This window comes from Psammomys obesus, unplaced genomic scaffold (assembly GCF_907164565.1).
Source record: "Psammomys obesus unplaced genomic scaffold, mPsaObe1.curated_primary_1811, whole genome shotgun sequence".
Classification (NCBI taxonomy): Eukaryota; Metazoa; Chordata; class Mammalia; order Rodentia; family Muridae; genus Psammomys; species Psammomys obesus.
The window spans coordinates 128492-147674 of record NW_026590046.1 but is presented as its reverse complement, the minus strand read 5'-3'; the positions used below and the strand labels follow the sequence as shown (position 1 = coordinate 147674).

The window sequence follows — 19183 nt, the reverse complement described above, 5'->3', positions numbered from 1 at the left end:
AATTTAATGAACTGATATTTGGAAAACACAGACAGTGCTTGGCATAAAATTCTGTTAAAGATATGCATGTAGTGGTACATGCATGTGATACCAACACTCAGGTGGCAAAGGCAGTAGAATCACAAGCTTAAGGTCAGCCTGGCTAACACAGTGAGAACCTGGCTCAAAAAAGGTCAAATTTGAAGACAGGTTGGGTGTAAGGATAGAAAGATGTCTTACCTTTAAAAGTATCATTTTCAGATGTGGTCACTATATCGTCTTTATTTAAGACATTTACAGTCTCTTTAGGGGAGAATTAAATTAAATACAGCTTACACAGTGTGATCTAAGAAGTTAAAATATTCACATTCTTCCACATCCTCCCACATACTACCATTCTAAACCCCAACTTTCCATTACCAAAATCCAAATTTGAAAATGACAGACTTGTAATTTAGGCAAAGAATTTGAAGGACACACAAAGTAATAATTTCTTTTTACAGTCTGTGTCTTGAACACAGGGTATTAAGAACTTGCCATTTGCTCTCAGTTCACTGTCCAGTCCATTGGAAGTAACTATTTTCATCAAGTATTGCTCATGTCCTTTGTAGTCCACGATCAGGGGTGGCTACTCAGCTACCCAAAGTCTTGCATTCAGTGTTCATCAAAAATAAATACAGATGATCATTAAAACACCTAGCTGTCACTGCATGGCAAGGAGAATTCAAAACCCCTTCCTTAATAGCAACTGGAATTCCCCCATATTTCACCCCAAAACAAATTTCACATCTCTATGACGGGTCCAAGCTGGCTATTGACAAAAATATGAATGTGATAGGCAAATAGGACCTTCCTATTATTTTTACTCAGAATGCTCTTCCCCTGATACGGCTGGTACTGAATTATAAGCACAGCTGTCAGTCATATCTTCAGAAAAGCATGACTACAACAGAACTTCCCGATCAACTTTTAACAGTTTCCCTTTCTTTGACTTTACTATGACAGATCTTCCACTTTCAGTTGTTTGTTTCCTCTTATCTCTAAGTTCTTTTATCTATGATGAATTTTGACCTCTGAAAAGTTTCTTTCCAATTCAGGGTAGTCATGGGGTTTCCCTATGTGAGTTCTCTGATGCATAGTGAGTTTGGACTTCTCTCTGAAGGCTCTGCTACACTTATCACATTGATAGGGTTTCTCTCCTGTATGGGTTCTTTGATGAATAATGAGATATGATTTTTGGGAGAAAGATTTCTCACATATGTTACACTCATAGGGTTTCTCCCCTGTGTGGACTCTCTGATGAATGATGAGATATGATTTTTGAAAGAATGCTTTATCACATTCATTGCATTCATATGACTTTTCAAAATTTTCTCTTGTATGAGCTCTTTGATGTAACATGAGGTATGACTTCCGGGAGAAGACTTTTCCACATACAGTACATCCATCTGTTTTTTCCCCTGTATGAATTCTCTGATGAGCACTGAGACTCAGCTTAAGGGTAAAGGCTCTTCCACATTCTGAACACACGTAAGGTTTTTCTCCTGTATGGATTCTTTGATGTCTGCGCAGTGTTGATTTTTCTCTGAAAGCTTTGCCACATTCATTGCATTTGAAAGGTTTCTCTCCTGTGTGTGTTCTCTGATGTACACTGAGGTGTGCCTTTTGGTTGAAGGCTCTCCCACATTCTGAACATTCATAGGGTTTCTCTCCTGTGTGAGTTCTCTGATGTATAATGAGTTTTGTCTTTTCTCTGAAGGCTTTGCCACACTCATTGCATATGTATGGTTTCTCTCCTGTATGAGTTCTTTGATGTATATTCAGTGTTGATTTCTCTCTGAAGTACTTGCCACAATCAGTACATTCAAAAGGTTTCTCTCCTGTGTGTGTTCGCTGATGTACATTCAGATGTGCCTTTTGGTTGAAGGTTTTTTCACAGTCTGTACATTTATAGGGTTTCTCTCCTTTGTGAGTTCTCCGATGTATGATAAGATTTGTCTTTTCTTGGAATGCACTGCCACACTCAGTGCATACATATGGTTTTTCACCTGTATGTGTTCTTTGATGTATATGCAGTGTTGATTCCTCTCTGAAGGATTTGCCACATTCATTACAGTCAAAGAGCTTGTCTCCTGTGTGCATTGTTTGATGAAGACTGAGGTGTGCTGTATTGTTGAATGCTTCTCTGCATCCTGCCCATTCAGAAGGCTTTTCTCCTATATGAGTTATCTGATGAACAATGAGGAATGGACTCGGACTGAGGGTTATTCTACACTCAGGACATTTATAGGTTCTGTCTCCAAGTTGAGTCAAGTCATGCTGAACAAAGTTATAAATATAATCTTTACCATACACATTATGGTCATGGGACTTCATTGTATCGTTTACCTCATGTCTGCCAGAAATTAATAATTTCCTACATTTATTGCATTCATAACATTTCTGAGCTGAAAAGCTGAGGCTAGTAGAATTCCCAAATGAGTTATTCATATAGGGTGTGGGTCCTGAAGAAACTAACCATGTGTTCTGAGGAACTGGGCTTACAAATCCATTATATTCGTAACTTCTTTCTTCAGTCAAATTTTTCTCAATAATAGATATAGCCTGTTCCAGGTGTATATTTTCATTTTTCTGATGCCACTCCAGGTGGTCTTCAGCTTGCCCATCTTCTAAAAAGAATAAGAAGAAATTAGACTCTATAAATATAGCTAATTGTAAGCAGGCTTCCTATAGTGCTGACCTTTATTTTCTTCTCAGTACTGCCCATAAAGAGATTCTAAGTATGTGTCTTTCTTACACTAAGAGCTTGAAGGAACAAAACCCAAGACAATTCAATAGACACTGGAACAGGAAAATAACAATAAATATAAGTGACATGACTCTTTAAAATTAGGCTAAAACTAGAGGAACTAAAACTAGATTCAGAGAACCATTAATTCAGAAAGCGATCCTGGAACAACAGTCAATCCATGATTGCGGCAGGGACACCCAGAATGCAAAGATCATTTCAGAAAGGCAGGAGATGATTGAAGTGAATGGAAAAAGTAGAAGTAATAAGCCAGAGTAGGACCCAATTTCTTAACATCTCATTCACAGGTTACCATGAGACAAATATATTAAACTAACAATTTGGAGTGGTGTATATATAACATTTAGCAATATGTTTTTGAAATTTTAAAGATGTAAAACCTTCACCATCTAGAGTCTTGCTCTTAGCATCTTCCAATTCTCCCTTCTCACCTGTGCAACTTGAAGTTGGGATTTCTCTCTTTATGATTCCAAGGACTCCTTGCTCTAAAGATATGATCACTTCTGGTTTGGTAATAGGATACCCTGTAATGGAAAATCATACAAGACTTGAGTACTCTCTCTGTGACATTCAGCCCCCACCCCTCCCCCCATTAGTAAGCTGTATTTTAGTAAGGCTTCATTTCACATAAATTAACATCATCTTTATTTAAGAAGTAATAATAACTTTAATCCCCAGAACCCAAGCTATTGAAATACTTTAGAGAGAAAAATTTACACTATTGGGGACACTACGAATTACTCAACAAGCCATACTCACCCAGAGAGACAAGATGGCTATAATTCTCTAGCATTACATCTCTGTATAGGCTCCTCTGAATAGGGTCCAGTTGTCTCCACTCTTCCTGGGTAAAGTCCACAGACACATCCTCGAATGACACTGATCCCTGTAATCGCATACTTTCATTCAATTAGTTTGGTATAAAATAAAGTGACTACTTCTCTCCAAATGTTAGTAAATCTTATACTTTTAAAAGCTGACATATTATAATTGTACATGTGAAGTATAATATGTTGTGTGTGTGTGTGTGTGTGTGTGTGTGTGTGTGTGTGTGTGTGTTTGTGTGTGTGTGTGTAAGAGAGAGAGAGAGATCAGATCAGGCTAAGTGAAGTGATAATGTTCTTTATGATAAACAAAATATTCTTCAAAAAGAAGGTATTGCTTTATCATTTAAAAATATTTCTTAGGGACTATGGGTATAGCTCAGTGGTAGAATTCTTGACCAGCATGTATAGAACCAGAACTCTATCCTCAGCAGTACAATAGCCTTCTTCAAGATTTACAATATCTAATCAAAGCAAAGGAACTTCATACTATAGAAACTACTAAGAACAAATGAAATAAATATTGATAATCCAAAAGTAAAAAGAAAAATATTCAATAGATATATCACAAATGAAGGTATCCAAATGGTGAATAAATTATACAAAAAGATGCTTAACAGCATTAGTTTTCAGAGAAATGCAAGCCTCATTGAGATACTAATATTTTCCAACAGAACAGCTAAAATTAAGACTAACAACCTAAATGTTGGCATTTGATGTGGAACAACACAAATTTTCATACCTTGCTGGTAAGAGCAAAGTGGTACTGACAATTTTGAAAATGGCTTGGTAGAATTTTTAAAACTGAAAAGCTTGTCATTTATTAAGTTGCAACCTTTCTCTTTGGTATATATCTAATGGAAATGTACACATAGTTTACCAAACCAAAATAAAAATATTTACAGAAATAGTATTTATGATAACAAAAAGGAAATATCTATCTGCAGTGGATTTGAAGAGCAGTTGTGACTTATGTAATAAATGGTATAAAATAACAGAAATAGAACAAACTACTGATACCTAAATTAACAAGATTGTATACTTAAAACATATGGGTAAAAGATATAGCTCAGTGGAAGAGTGCTTACCTAACATTTGTGAGGCCCTGGGTTCCATTCCCAGCATCACAAAAAATCATGACAAACGAAAGAAGTCATATCCAAAAGAATAATAAGTATATTTCTATTTATGTAAAATTCAAGAAGAGAAAAAAAATTATGATGATAGAAATTAGAAAGTAGTTACTTAATTGGAAATGGCATGAAAACTTTTAAGAGGCACATTATTTTCGACTCTTTTTTGATCCAAGTCTGAAGAAGATCATAAAACTAAATACTTTATAAGAGTTTCTATTTGTTATATTTCAGTAAAGCTACCTCATCAGATTTTTGTTTAAGTTATATTTCCACAAAAGGTTTAAAAATAAAAAGACAGGTGGGAGTGGTGGCACATGCCTTTAATCCCAGCGCTTGAGAGGCAGAGGTAGGATCTCTGTGAATTCAAAGCCAGCCTAGTCTAGAAAGTGAGTCCAGGACAGCCAGGGCTCTGTTCCACAGAGAAACCCTGAAACCCTGTATTGAAAAAAATCCTCCTCTCACCCCCGTAAAAAAAGAAAAAAGAAAAAAAAAGAGAAAGATTTATGCCCCAATGGAAAAAGCAAACAATATTTGAAAAATTTTCAAAAAAGAAATATAAAAAGAGCAAAACATAAAGTTGTTCAGCTGTATTAGAAACACAAACTAAACCATAAGATATTTTCAATTATCATATTGCAAATCTTAAAATTGTGACAAGAAGATTCACAATGGTCTTTTCACTCATTATCAGGGAAGCTGTTAGCTTGTACTAAGATTTCAAAATGCATTTTAGCAATATCTATGCAAGTTCACATCACATCTACCTTTTCAAACAGACATTTTACAAATGCTCATTTCTGAAAACAAAGATGACAAGAGGTCACCACTACACTAACAGAAATTATACAGAGCTCCTTCAACATGAAGTTTGTCAGTAAATCAGCTGTATAAATATATTCCTATGTGAGCCAGCTTTGGTAGCATATAAGCTCAGCACTCAGGAAGCTGAGGCAGGAGAATCCTGAGTTCAAGACCAGCCTGGACTACATGTGTGAAACCCTATCTCAAAAATAAAATAAACAAATTAAAGAAAACAAAACAAAATCTATATGAGCAAGATATTTTGCTCAGTAGTAGAATGCTTGCCTTGCACATAGGAGGCCCTGGTTTCCATCCTCCACAATGATTAAAAAAAAAAAACACACACACAAAGAACAAAACCCATTCTGTGTCCTGATATTAAAACATCTGTAAACAAGTATTCATTTAGTAGGGACTATCCAAACTGTGCCATCAATCAGCTGTGTAAATCTATATCATTTGCTTATTTACTTTACCCCTCACCTATAAGATGTGAAAGATCGTGGTGTCAGTTTCATATTGTTATTATGAGGATTAAAGTTGACTATGCATAGAAAGTATTTCTTCAGTATAGTGTTGTACATAATATGAGCTCACTTGGCACCACTCCTATTACCATTAGTACCACCATGCATTTTATCATCACCATCACTACTACAGATTGTGCAGTCATTATCCAAGTGCTTGAGAAAATGAAGTATTTTAGATTTGAGGTTTTTTAAAATATTCACATAAGATATTTTAGGGATAAAATTCAAATGTATGCATGAAATTCATTTGTTCATATATATATATATAAATAAAACAAACGTATATATAATATTTGTGTCATTTATATACTATTTAAGGACATTTTATAAAATACTTTCAGAATGCTTGCATTTTGCCCATGATACATCATCATGTAAGGTAAGTTGTGGAATTTTTGACTTAAGACATCATATCCACAAAGCACTAAGTTGATATTTTTAGCTTTGGGCAAGTTAGATATTCAGGTTAGGGATACTCACTTTGTACTGCTGTAACCAATATTATAGTGTAAAGGGAAGACAGTGAGTTGCAAAATGGCTTTATTTAATGAGTAAATGTTTAACAAAAGGAATACATGTTAACTATTATGTTTAGAAATATATGTACTTATAGGAAAAATAAAACAAGGCAGAGTGAGCAGAGGTTAACCAAATTCAAACGGGTCTGCAATGACTGATGATATGCTATAAAGAGATACTTTCCCTTTTATTTTTATTTTATTTCTTATTATTGTTTTCTTGTAAGAAGAACAAAGGACCTCTTGACCATTCCCACACTCTGCCAAATAAACTACATACAAGTCCTAGATGGCAAATTCCTCGAGAGTTTATTTCCTGCATTGAGGATTGAATCCAAGGCACACTGCATGCTAGACACACTACCACTGTGCTACACCCTCAGTGTGCCTTCTCTCTCTCTTTCTTTCTTCACCATCCTCTGTCTACCTCCCCCTTCCTCTCTCTCTCTGAGAGGTATTGAATTAACCTTTGTTTTTTTGATACACAGTCTTGTTACATAGATTAGGCTGGCCTGGAACTCACTAGGTAACTCAGGCTACCCTCAAATTCTTCATCATCCTGCCCTAGCCTCCTGAAAATTGGGATAATAAGCATGTGTAATTACACTCATTAAATAAGTTGAATTTTTGGTGCAATTCTTATCCTGCTTTTGTTTGAAGAAGAAAAAAAAAGGATGAAACAATAGACTTGTAAAAGAAGAGAAGGGAAAAAATGTCAATGGATGCCATGAATTCTGAGACTAAAAGTAAAAGGACAATCTTATGGGTTTCTCAGGTTTGTTTGTTTGTTTTCTAGATAATAAAAATGGGGGGATGTTTTGGAAAAGAATTTGAAGGACATATGGCTTATAACATTTTTCTGGCCATCAAATTTTTATTCATTTATAGTCTAGAACATGTTTGTGTAAGCTTGGTTTGGCTTTCCTGAACAGTCACATCCCTTTTAGTTTTGTTCTATTAAGATGCCTTTGGTTGAAAAGAAAATAATTTAAGTCACAATAGAACATATTAGCCCTGCATTTATTTTAAGTTTTCTAATAGGGACTTGAAGGACTGTCTGATCAACATTAGGAAATCCATGCATCTATAGGAGTGACTCACTGTCTCTGTAAAGGTGAGATAAATAAAACAAGTGAATATGCTTCATTCCTTTTATGCTGTGGCTTATGGAAAGCTCAGAAAAGTAACTGTATCTTAACATAAAATATAAAATCCTAGGATGTACTTATACATATATATATTTCACCCTTGTGCTGGGCTTATTTATATCCTTAAATTTTGTGTTTATACTCTATCTGCATTATAGAATAAATAATACAATAAATGATATACTCATATATAAAGTTTATTATGTATGCATCAAAACATTGTTCAAGACTGTACATATTAACTCAATTGAACTTCACAATCACCATACAAGGCAAATATTATTATAATCTTAACCATTCCCATTTTACAGTTAAGAAAACTAAGGCACAGAGAGCTTTGGTTAGCTCATAAATCCTTTAAGAGCAATTTAGCTGCAGATTCTATAGTCTTTACAACTGTACAATATTGCTTACATCCTAATATGGGCAGAAGGTAACTGGGAGAACCAAATAAGAACTTACCTGGGACTCAGTCATGATTGACTGTTGTGGAGAGAAGAAAAGGGAAGATCTTCATATGGCAAGGATAAACAGATTGAAAGTTCACCAAATCACCATGCCAGAAATCCACAAAAGCCAGCTGGTAAAATGGCCATGGTATAGCTAAGAAAAAAAAAAAAAAAAAAAAAAAAACGGAAAAGATATTTGCTTTCCCCAACGGATCTCCATCACCCAGCAACACAGCTCTATCATGGATTTCATAAGCCATTGTACCTTTCTCACGGATTTCCCAACGCTGACTTAAAACCCTCAAGCACATACTCCACGGAGCCCCACATCACTTACACTACTACTCTACAGCTCGCCATCACAAACCCCAGATATTCCCAACATTAACTCTACAGCCCGCCTCGACCAAAGCTCCCACACACACTATCACTCCTTCAACGAATCTCCAACACTATGCTTGCAGCCTTTTCCCCATCTTTTGGATACTTGTCTTTGAACCCCTCCCGAAGTATTCACCGCGTAAAATCGCGTCTTTGCGGAGTCCACACTCGCTTGTTTCACTCCGCCTGCAGAGTACCAGCCCTCTCACTTACGCTGAGTGAATTCTAGTCTCCTTCACTCCCTTCTCCGATATTAAAATCTAAATTCTTATGCCGGCAAAGTGTCTTTAATGTTTCCCAAATCAGTCATAACTTCCTGTGATAGCCACCTTTTAGTCCTTTACCCCGCCTTGGTTACTGTCAGTCACTAAACTTGCTCATGCGCAGTAGCCCTTCTGAAGCCGTCGGCGCTAGCAGTCCTAAATATTTTGTTTACCACAAGGATTGAATTTGCAGGCAGGAAAAATGGATACGCCAATAAGCTGAGTTTTTAAGGGAGCGGACATCTTTATAGCCTTTGCCAGTTCCGTACAGCGGAGAAAAAAAAATGCCTCCTAATGTTTAGAAGAGGTGAAATTTAGTGAGGAATTTGAACACTTGGCGAAAAGAATGGGCCTTTTGTACAGAGGCACACCAATGACAGACGACTTTTGGAGCAGCCCCCGCCTCTTCCTCTTCACCACCCACCCTGGCTACGGAGATACCACTGTGGAGATGAGGGAGAGCTGGAACGCCTCCACGCTTCCTAGGAACTATTTGGGTAAAAGGGAATCAGAGCAGAGAACAAAGCTTTCCTTTAAAGACCAACACTACTGTGGAGATGGGGAGAATTCATGGAGTTGGTGGTTCTTTCAGAGAAATGCCACTATAGAGAGGTAGGTACTATTAGGCTAGTTGTGAAGAAGACTCAGATTGGTATGATCCTCTGTGGGAAATACCAAGATGCAGACGTAGACAAGTCCAGGGATAGTAAGAATCTGTGCTCAGAGAAAGGGGCACATGAAGAAAGTAACAGTCGGAGACAGAAACGCAGGCAAGGAGAATGAACTTGTATCTTAGAGACTAGGGGGAGAATCCACATAGTCCTGGCAGCCACCCTCGCCCCTGCATGTCCACATTCCTGGGAACCTACGGCAGAGAGATTTGGGAAAGTGCATAAGCCAGGCTCTGAGTCCTGTCGCACCTGTCTCAGGGTCTTCTAGAGTCTTGGGGGGACCAACAGGAGACTGTACCAGACATATTCCACGCGAAAGGCAACTGAACATGCAAGTGACAACTAAGTGATTTTTTTTTCCTGGCTATTGCAATAGGGAAAACTTTTATTAATGAGGAATATACTAAAGACAAGGAAGAAGAGTTAGGGTTTTTACAGAGACACATCAATAGATAGAGCACTCATACTTGAGACATGAGGATGGATGGACTCAGGTCTTATTTCAGAATATAAGAAAAAGCGCTGTGTATCTTCACAAAATTAATATGTTGAAACCTTAACCCTCAATGCAATATTATTTGGAGATGAGATCTGTGGAAAGTAATTTGAGTTAGATGATAAAACTCTTAAGAGTTTGTTTAAAACACTTAAGAGCTTGTTTATTTTTTACTTGCACAAAAATTAAGTCCTGTGATGATGCAGTATTAAGCAGCTGTTTGCAAGCAAGACAACCCTTACCCCAAACCAAATCAGCTAACGTCAGTCTCGCCCTTCCCAGTCCCCAGAACTGTGAGAAAGCAAGTTTCTTGGTGTTTAAGCTGGTATTTTTGGTATTTTGTTATGGCAGCCAGAAATGGAAAAGACAGGGACCTGTACAGTTAGCCTCTTGCCAGAACACAAAAGTAAAAAGGTAGGGAATTTCATAGTCATCCTTGATTTCCAGGAGCACAAGACCCAAACTGAGTGACACTTTCAACTGCATTTCAGCCTGCTATACTTTCACAATTCTCACTCCTTCCCACTCTGCCAATCATTCTAATTCACCCCCTTTTCAGTTGTACTGCCATTAACTTACTGCTCATTCTGTTTCATGACCAGTATAGCCATATAACACTCTACCTATTTCTCACTGTTCCATCCTTTCTGACCACCTCGTCTATAGTGTTCCCTGAGCCTTGGAGGGAGTGATCTAGATGTCCATTTATAGTGTAGCATTGTCTCACCAAGCAACAACAGTTCCTAAGAGCATTACCAGTGGGTATGTGTCTCTGAGACACACCATCAAGGAAGTATACTTCTATGGATTGGTTGTGGGTGAGAGTAACAGTAATTTAGAGCATAAGCACAAATGTTTAAAAAGATTTTTTTAATTTTTTATTAATTACACTTTATTCATTTAGTATCCCCCCATAAGCCCCTCCCTCCTCCCCTCCCTATCCTCCCCTCCCTCCCCTTTCTGCATGCATGCCACTCCCCAAGTCCACTGATAGGGGAGGTTCTCCTCTCCTTTCTGATCTTAGTCTATCAGTTCTCATCAAAAGTGGCTGCATTGTCCTCTACTGTGGCCTGGTAAGGCTGCTCTCCCCTCAGGGGGAGGTGATCAACGAGCAGGCCAATCAGATTATGTCAGAGGCAGTCCCTCTTCCCATTACTATGTAACCCACTTGGACACTGAACTGCCATGGGCTACATCTGTGCAGGGGTTCTAGGTTGTCTCCATGAATAGTCCTTGGTTGGAGTATGAGTCTCTGGGAAGTTCCCTGTGTTCAAATTATCTTGTTCTGTTGCTCTCCTTGTGGAATTCTTGTCCCCTCCAGCTCTTACTATTTCCCACTTCTTACATAAAATTCCATTCACTCTGCCCATCAGTTGGCCATCAGGCTCAGCATCTGCTTTGACAGTCTATACTGCAGAGGCTTTCAGAGGCCCTCTGTGGCAGGTTCCAAGGTTGTTTCCTGTCTTCTTCTGGCTTTCAGAGGCCCTCAGTAGCAGGTTCCTAGGTTGTTTCCTGTTTTCTTTTTCTTCTGATGTCCATCCTCTTTGCCTTTCAGGATGGGGATTAAACAATTTAGTTAGGGTCCTCTCTTTTTCTTAGTTTATTTAGATGTACAGATTTTAGTGGGCTTATTCTATGTTGTATGTTTATATGAGTGAATATATACCATGCCTGTCTTTTTGCTTCTGGGACAACTCACTCAGGATGATCCTTTCCAGGTCCCACCATTTACCTGCAAATTTCATGATTTCCTTATTTTTCATTGCTGAGTAATACTTCATTGTATAGATGTACCACAGTTTCTGCATCCATCCTTCAGTTGAGGGGCATCTGGGCTGTTTCCAGCTTCTGGCTATTACAAATAAAGCTGCTACAAACATGGTTGAGCAATTTTCCTTTTTGTGTACTTGAGCCTCTTTTGGGTATATGCCTAGGAGTGGTATGGCTGGATCTTGAGGAAGCGTTTAAAAAGATTTTGACAAGCACATTGCCTCCCTTTAACAAAAAATGGCAGTGGCTTCCTCACTGGAACCTATGATCTCCATGGTCAGAGGTTTTTGTCCTGGTTTACAGATATGAACTTCCTCCTTTGGAGCAAGACCAAATGGAAAACTGTTGCTTGTACCCATATGATAGCCATGCTACTATTGCACAAACACAAACATCTTGTCTGCTATTACAGCATCGGTGCACTCAATTTGTTGCCAAGCTGGACTGTTAGTAACAATATTTCAACAGCATGTATAACACTGTCTGGAATCCTGAAAGCTATCCTGTAAGGAAGGAGCTTCCAGCTAATTCCAAGATTTATTTTTGCATGTATTGCAACCAAAGTGTGGTATATCTTTAAGTGTGTCTTACTGTCTAGTTTTTGCATGCGACCAACATCAGTGGCAATAGTTTTTCTGAATTGTGGATTCTCAGATATCTCTCTTCCCAACAACTCATAGGGAGGTTTCCTACCTCTGGCATGGGGATATCATTTAGCAATCAGATGGCTCAGCCTCTAGGAATATCCTTTCCACCTGTGAAGGTTGCTGTCTGTACTTAATATTTCTGGCTGTTGTTTTAATAACCCATTTTTTTTCTTTAAGTTAACCCAGATTCAGTAGGGTTGTAAGGCAAGTAGAGGTACTGTTGTACTTGGTTGTCTTCAGCCCAGTTCTGTACATCAGTGTCTGTGATATGACTGTCTCTGTTACTGTCAATTCTCTGTGGGTGCCTATACATAACACTGAGTTGGGTGAGATTCTTGATGATGGCTTCTCCTGTTAAGTGCCATCATGGAAACACTTATAAGAGGCCTGTGGCAGTATCCACAAGGGTGATGGCATATTTGCATCCCTTACTGACTGACATAGGCGCTGCATGGTCTAGTCTACCTTACAGTCCTTACAGGGTAACATGCCCATTATAACATCCATTCCTTCAACTGAGGAATGGATACAGAAAGTATGGTACATCTACACAATGGAATACTACTCATCAATAAAAAACAAGGAAATCATGAAATTTGCAGGTAAATGGTGGGAACTGGAAAAGATCATCCTGAGTGAGCTGTCCCAGAAGCAGAAAGACACACACAGTATATACTCACTCATATAGACAAATAATATAAGATAAACCTACTGAAATCTGTACACCTGAGGAAACTAATCAAGAGGGAGGACTCTGGCTAAAATGTTCAATCCACATCCAGAAAGTAAAAGAGGATGGACATCAGAAGGAGAAAACGGAACAAATTAGGAGCCTGCCACAGAGGGCCTCTGAAAGGCTCTGCCCTGCAGACTATCAAAGCAGATGCTGAGACTTATTGCCAACTTTTGGGCAGAACACAGGGAATCTTATGAAAGAAGTGGGAAATAGTAAGATCTGAAGAGACTGAAGCCCCACAAGGAGAGCAACAGAACCAAAAAATCTGAGCACAAGGGTCTTTCCTGTGACTGATACTCCAACCAAGTAGCATGCATGGAGATAACCCAGAACCCCTGCACAGAGCAAGCCCATGACATTTCAGTCTCCTAGTGGGTTCCATAGTAATGGCAACAGGGACTGTCTCTGACATGAACTGATTGGCCTGCTCTTTGGTCACCTCCCCCTGAGGGGGGAGCAGCCTTACCAGGCCACAGAGGAAGACAATGCAGCCACTCCTGATGAGACCTAACAGACTAGGATCAGAAGGAAGGAAAAGATGACCTCCCCTACTAGTGGACTTGGATAGGGGCATGTGTGGAGAAGCAGGAGAAAGGGAGGGATTGGGAGGGGAGGAGGGAGGAAACCACAGGGGGCATACAAATTAAATAAAGTGTAATTAATAAAATATTAAAAAAATATTCATTCTGAAAAATACTACTGTCTATACTAGTCTAAATTTGGGGAACTGGCTGTCTTTTTTTTTTATTTAGCTATGTGGCATATATGTTCATTTGTTTTGTATTTTTATTGAAAATAGATTTTTTTCATCTTGATTATAGTTTCCCCTCCCTCACCTTCTCACACTTCTTCCCCATCTCTCCTCCCCTCCTGATCCACTATTTTTCTGTTTCATTAAAAAAGAATAGGATATTAGAACAAGCTACCATACATGACAAAATAATATGTAGTAAATGAAGCAAAATGTTCATAATCAGTGTTGAACATGGAACTCCAATAGTAGTAAAAGAGTCCCAAGAGCAGCCAAAAGAGTCAAAAACCCATTCATCCTCACACTCAGGAGTCCCATAAAATACTAAGCTAATAACAATAATATATATGCAAAGGACTTGCTGGAGACCCGTGTAGGCCCTGTACTTGCTGCTTCAGTCTTTGTCTGCTCATATGACTGTGTTCTCCTGGTGTCCTCCATCCCCTCTGACACTTACAATCTATCCACCTTCTATTTCACAGGCTTCTCTGAGCACTGAGGGGAGGGATTTGATGAGCTGCATCTAACTCTGTCATCATAGTGTCCACCTGTGGGTTTCTGCATCTGTTCCCATGTACTGGTAGAAGAAGCCTCTCTGATGATAACTGGATAAGGCACTGATCTATGAGTATAGCAGAATATCATTAGGAATCCTTTTTTTTAAAGTCATGTTATATTTGGTTTAACCTAGGTCTCCAGGCTATTTAGCCTCTGGTTCTTTGTTACTCAAGCAGTGTTGGGAATGTGTTCTTTTCGGTGGAGCAGGGCATAAGTCAAATCAGACAAATGTTGGCTACTCTCTCAAGTTTGGTGCCATTATTGCTCTAGCATATTTTTTAGGCAGGACAGACTGCATGGCAAAGGTTTTGTGGCTGAGTTAGTGGCCACGTTTTTCTTTCAGCAGCCTACAGGGTGTCTTCCTGCATGAGAGACTAGAACATACGGGTAAAGGCTTCTTGAAGACATCAGATCAACTTTCCCATGTTCAGTGAGTTGTGTGTCTGCTGTCCCCACACACAATGGGGACCCGCTATCAGTTTGTGGAGAGAAAACTTTTTTATTAGCCTTAGTCTGGGTTGTTTGAGAATTTACGCAGACACCCTTGGCCAACAACTCAATGAAATGCAACACAGTCCCTCCACTGGAAGTTTTGCTTGGCTACAAGAAATGGCCAGTTGAGATTCAATATCCTCCATTTCTAGGATCACCTTCACATATTCCAGGAACTTTCCTATGCATTGAGTGGAAATTTCACACCACCCTCCAAATGGCCCCTGACTCCAGCCATGTCTCCTTCTAATCTTGTCCTCCATCCAACCCTCCCACACCTGATGCCTTTCTTTCTCTCCTGTCCCTACCTGTCCCTAGTTCACCTATAAAAATCTATCCTATTTCTCTTTTCCAGGGAGATCCCTATGCACCACCTAGACCCTTCCTTTTGCCTAACCTCTCTTGCTCTTCAGATTGTAGCTTGGTTATCATTTACTTAACAGTTAAGATCCCCTTATAAGTGTGAATACATAATATATTTAACTTTCTGTGTCTGGGTTACCTTACTCAGTGATTTTTTTTTCTGGATCTATCCATTTACCTGCAAATTTCATGATGCCATTTTTTAAACAGCTGAGTATTATTCCATTGTGTAAATGTACCATATTTTCTTTATCTATTTTGTTGTTTTTTTAACTTCTGCTTATCATAAATGAAGCCACAATAAACATTGTTGAACAAGTGTCCTTGTGGTAGGATGGAATATCCTTTGTGTATATACCCACGAATGGTATAGCTGCATTTTTTAAAATAAATTTTTATTTTTTATATTAATTCCAGTTTATTCACTTTGTATCCCAGCTGTAGCCCCCTTGTTCATTCCCTCCCAATCCTACCTTGCCTCCTTCATCTCCTCCCTGTCCCTCAGTCCACTGATAGGGGAGGTCCTCCTCCCCTTCCAACTGACCCTAGTTTATCAGGTATCATCAGGACTGACTGCAATGACCTCCTCTGTGGCCTAGCAAGGCTGATACTCCCTTGTGGATGGGGGGGGTGTTAAAGAGCCAGCCACTGAGTTCATGTCAGAGACAGTCCCTGTTATCCCTACTAAAGAAGCCCACTTGGATACTGAGTTGCCATGGGCTACATCTGAGCAGGGGTTCTAGGATATATCCATGCATGGTCCTTGGTTGGAAAATCAGTCTCAGAAAAAAACCCTGTGCCCAGATATATTTGGTCCTTGTGGAGTTCCTGTCCTCTCCAGGTCTTACTAACTCCCCCTTCTTTCATATGATTCTCTGCACTCTGCCCAAAGTTTGGTTATGAGTCTCAACATCTGCTTTGATACACTGCTAGTTAGAGTCTTTCAGAAGCCCTTTATGGTAGTCTCCTGTCCTGTTCCTTGTTTTCTTTTACTTCCAGTGTCTATCCCATTTGTCTTTCTAAGTGAGGATTAATCATCTTACCCAGGGTCCTCCTTCTTGTTTAGCTTCTTTAGGTGTACGGATTTTACTATGTTTATCCTATCTCATGGGTCTAGTATCCACTTATAAGTGAGTATATATTGTGTGTGTCTTTCTGCTTTTGCGAAATCTCACTCAGGATGATCTTTTCTAGATCCCACCATTTGTCTGCAAATTTCACTATTTCCTTGTTTTTAATTGTTGAGTAATATTCTGTTGTGTAAATGCACCACCGTTTCTGAATCCATTCCTCTGTTGAGGTACATCTGGGTTGTTTCCAGTTTCTGGCTATTACAAATAAAGCTGCTACGAACATGGTTGAACTAATGTCTTTGTTGTGTACTTGAGCATATTTTGGATATCTCAAAAAAAAAATCAGAAGCCCTCCTGTATATCAAAGACAAAAGGGACAAGAAAGAAATTATGGAAACAACACCTTTCACAATAGCCACTAAAAACATAAAGTACTTTGGTGTGACTCTAACCAGCAAGTAGAAGACCTGTTTGAAAAAAGATAAATAATAGTTAAATATAATAGATTGAATTTTGGAATACCATTTCTAGGGTAAGACTGATAAGAGTTACCCCCCTAAATAATTAGAATGATCTTGCCACTCATTCTTAGAGCATTAAATAGAAAGAAGGGAAGGGACAGGAGCTCCACAGGAGAGCAAAAGAACCAAAAAATCTGGGCCCAGGGGTCTTTTCTGAGACTGATACTTCAACCACGGACCATGCATGGAGATAACCTAGAACCCCTGCACAGATGTAGCCCATGGCAGCTCAGTCTCCAAGTGGGTTTCCTACTAAGGGGAACAGGGACTGTCTCTGATGTAAACTCAGTGGCTGGCTCTTTGCCCGCCTCCCCTGGATGGGGGAGCAGCCTTGCCAGGCCACAGAGGAAGACAATGCAACCAGTCCTGATGAGACATGATAGGCAAGGGTCAGAAGGAAGGGAAGGAGGACCTCCCTTAACAGTAGACTTGGGGAAGGGCATGGGAGGAAAAGAGGGAATGAGGGCGGGATTGAGAGGGTGAAAGGGAGGGGGCTACAGCTGGAATACAAAATGATTAAATTGTAATAATCAAAAATAAAAAAATGAATTAACCATAAAAGTTGAAGATATACCATAGATAAAGAAATTCTTTCTCATTCTATTTGTTTATTACATTGTGCACAACATATGTACATCTTTGTCATGTATAGGTGTGTTTGTGAGCAAGAACATCAGTTATTTATCTCACTATATTGAATATTTCATAGAGTATGCAAATATATTTTTAAAACATTAAAAAAAAGAAAAAAATTCAAGTCTCTTAAGAAAGAAATTGAAGAAGATATCAGAAGATGGAAAGATCACCCATGCTCATGGATCGGTAAGGTTAACATAGTGAAAATGGCCATTCTGCCAAAAGCAATTTACAGATTCCATGCAATTCCCACCAAAATACCAACACAATTCTTTACAGACCTTGAAAGAAAAATTTTCAACTTCATGTGGAAAAACAAAAAACCCAGGATTTCCAAAATGATCCTGTACAACAACAGATCGTCTGGAGGTATCTTCATCCCTAATCTCAAGCTGTACTATAGAGATATAACAATTAAAATAGCATGGTATTGGCATATAAATAGAATGGTGGATCAATGGAAACAAAAAGAAGACCCAGAAATGAACCCACACACTTACGGATACTTGATTTTTTTTTTGTTTGTTTTTTTACAAAGAAGCCAAAACCATTCAAAGGAAAAAAAGATAGCATCTTCAACAAATGTTGCTGGTCCAACTGGATATCTACATGCAGAAAAATGAAAATAGATCCATATTTATCACCCTGCACAAAACTAAAGACCTAGTGGATCAAAGACCTCAACATAAAACCAGACCCATTAAATCAGTTAGACGAAAAATTGGAGAAGAGCCTAGAACTCATTGGCACAGGAGACAACTTCCTGAACAGAACACTGACAGTACAGGCTCTAAGATTAACAACTGGGACATCATAAAACTAAAAAGCTTCTGTAAAGCAAAGGACATTATCATCAGAACAAAACTACAGCCTACAAACTGGGAAAGGATATTCACCAACCCTCTATCTGACAGAGGGCTAATATCCAGACTATATAAAGAACTAAAGAAGTTAAAAAGCAACAAATCAAGCAATCTAATTAAAAAATGGTGTACAGAGCTAAACAGAGAATTCTCTGTAGAAGAATATAAAATGGCAGTGAAACACTTAGAGAAATGCTCAACGTCCTTAGCCATCAGGGAGATGCAAATCAAAACGACCCTGAGATTTCACCTTACACCCCTCAGAATGGCTAAGATCAAAAACTCAAATGACAACATATGCTGGACAGGTTGTAGAGAAAGGGGAACCCTCCTCCACTACCGGTGGGATTGTAAACTTGTGCAACCACTGTGAAATCAATCTGGCACTTTCTCAGACAATTATAACTTCCTCAAGATCCAGCTATACCACTCCTAAGTATAGCTGGATTTTGTGGTAGATTGATTCCCATCTTTATGTGGAACATCAATAACAGTTTTCATAATGGCTGTGTAAGTTTGCACTCCCACCAGCAATGGAGGAGGGTTCCCCTTGTTCCACATACTCACCAGTATGCAGCATCGTTTGTGTTATTGATCTTAGTCATTCGGACACCCGTAAGATGGTCTCAGAGTCATTTTGATTTGCATTTCCCTGATGGCTAAAGATATTGAGCATTTAAGTGTTTCTCAGAAATTTGAGATTTCTCTATTCAGAATTCTGTTTAGATATGACTCATTTTTTTAATTAGATAGTTCATTTTTTTATAT

The 19183-nt window shown here is 38.7% G+C and overlaps 1 protein-coding gene across 1 annotated transcript; it reads right to left on the bottom strand.

Annotated features, from left to right (window-relative positions):
* Positions 1–103: 103 nt before the first annotated feature.
* Positions 104–8316, bottom strand: LOC129675572 (zinc finger protein 84-like). The gene is made up of 4 exons (XM_055605533.1): positions 8208–8316; positions 3548–3674; positions 3220–3312; positions 104–2645 (listed from the first exon to the last, which is right to left on the bottom strand). Exons 1-4 carry the CDS (start codon positions 8220–8222, stop codon positions 1030–1032), a joined length of 1851 nt encoding a protein of 616 aa, XP_055461508.1. The 5' UTR covers positions 8223–8316; the 3' UTR covers positions 104–1029.
* Positions 8317–19183: the final 10867 nt, after the last annotated feature.

What these genes read in the sequence shown, in the direction of transcription:
- LOC129675572 (XM_055605533.1), bottom strand. An exon ending in TAGCCATCTTGTCTCTCTGG is followed by an intron (nt 3,313 to 3,547) that starts GTGAGTATGGCT and finishes TTTCCATTACAG; the next exon opens with GGTATCCTATTACCAAACCA. An exon ending in CCCAACTTCAAGTTGCACAG is followed by an intron (nt 2,646 to 3,219) that starts GTGAGAAGGGAG and finishes TCTTTTTAGAAG; the next exon opens with ATGGGCAAGCTGAAGACCAC.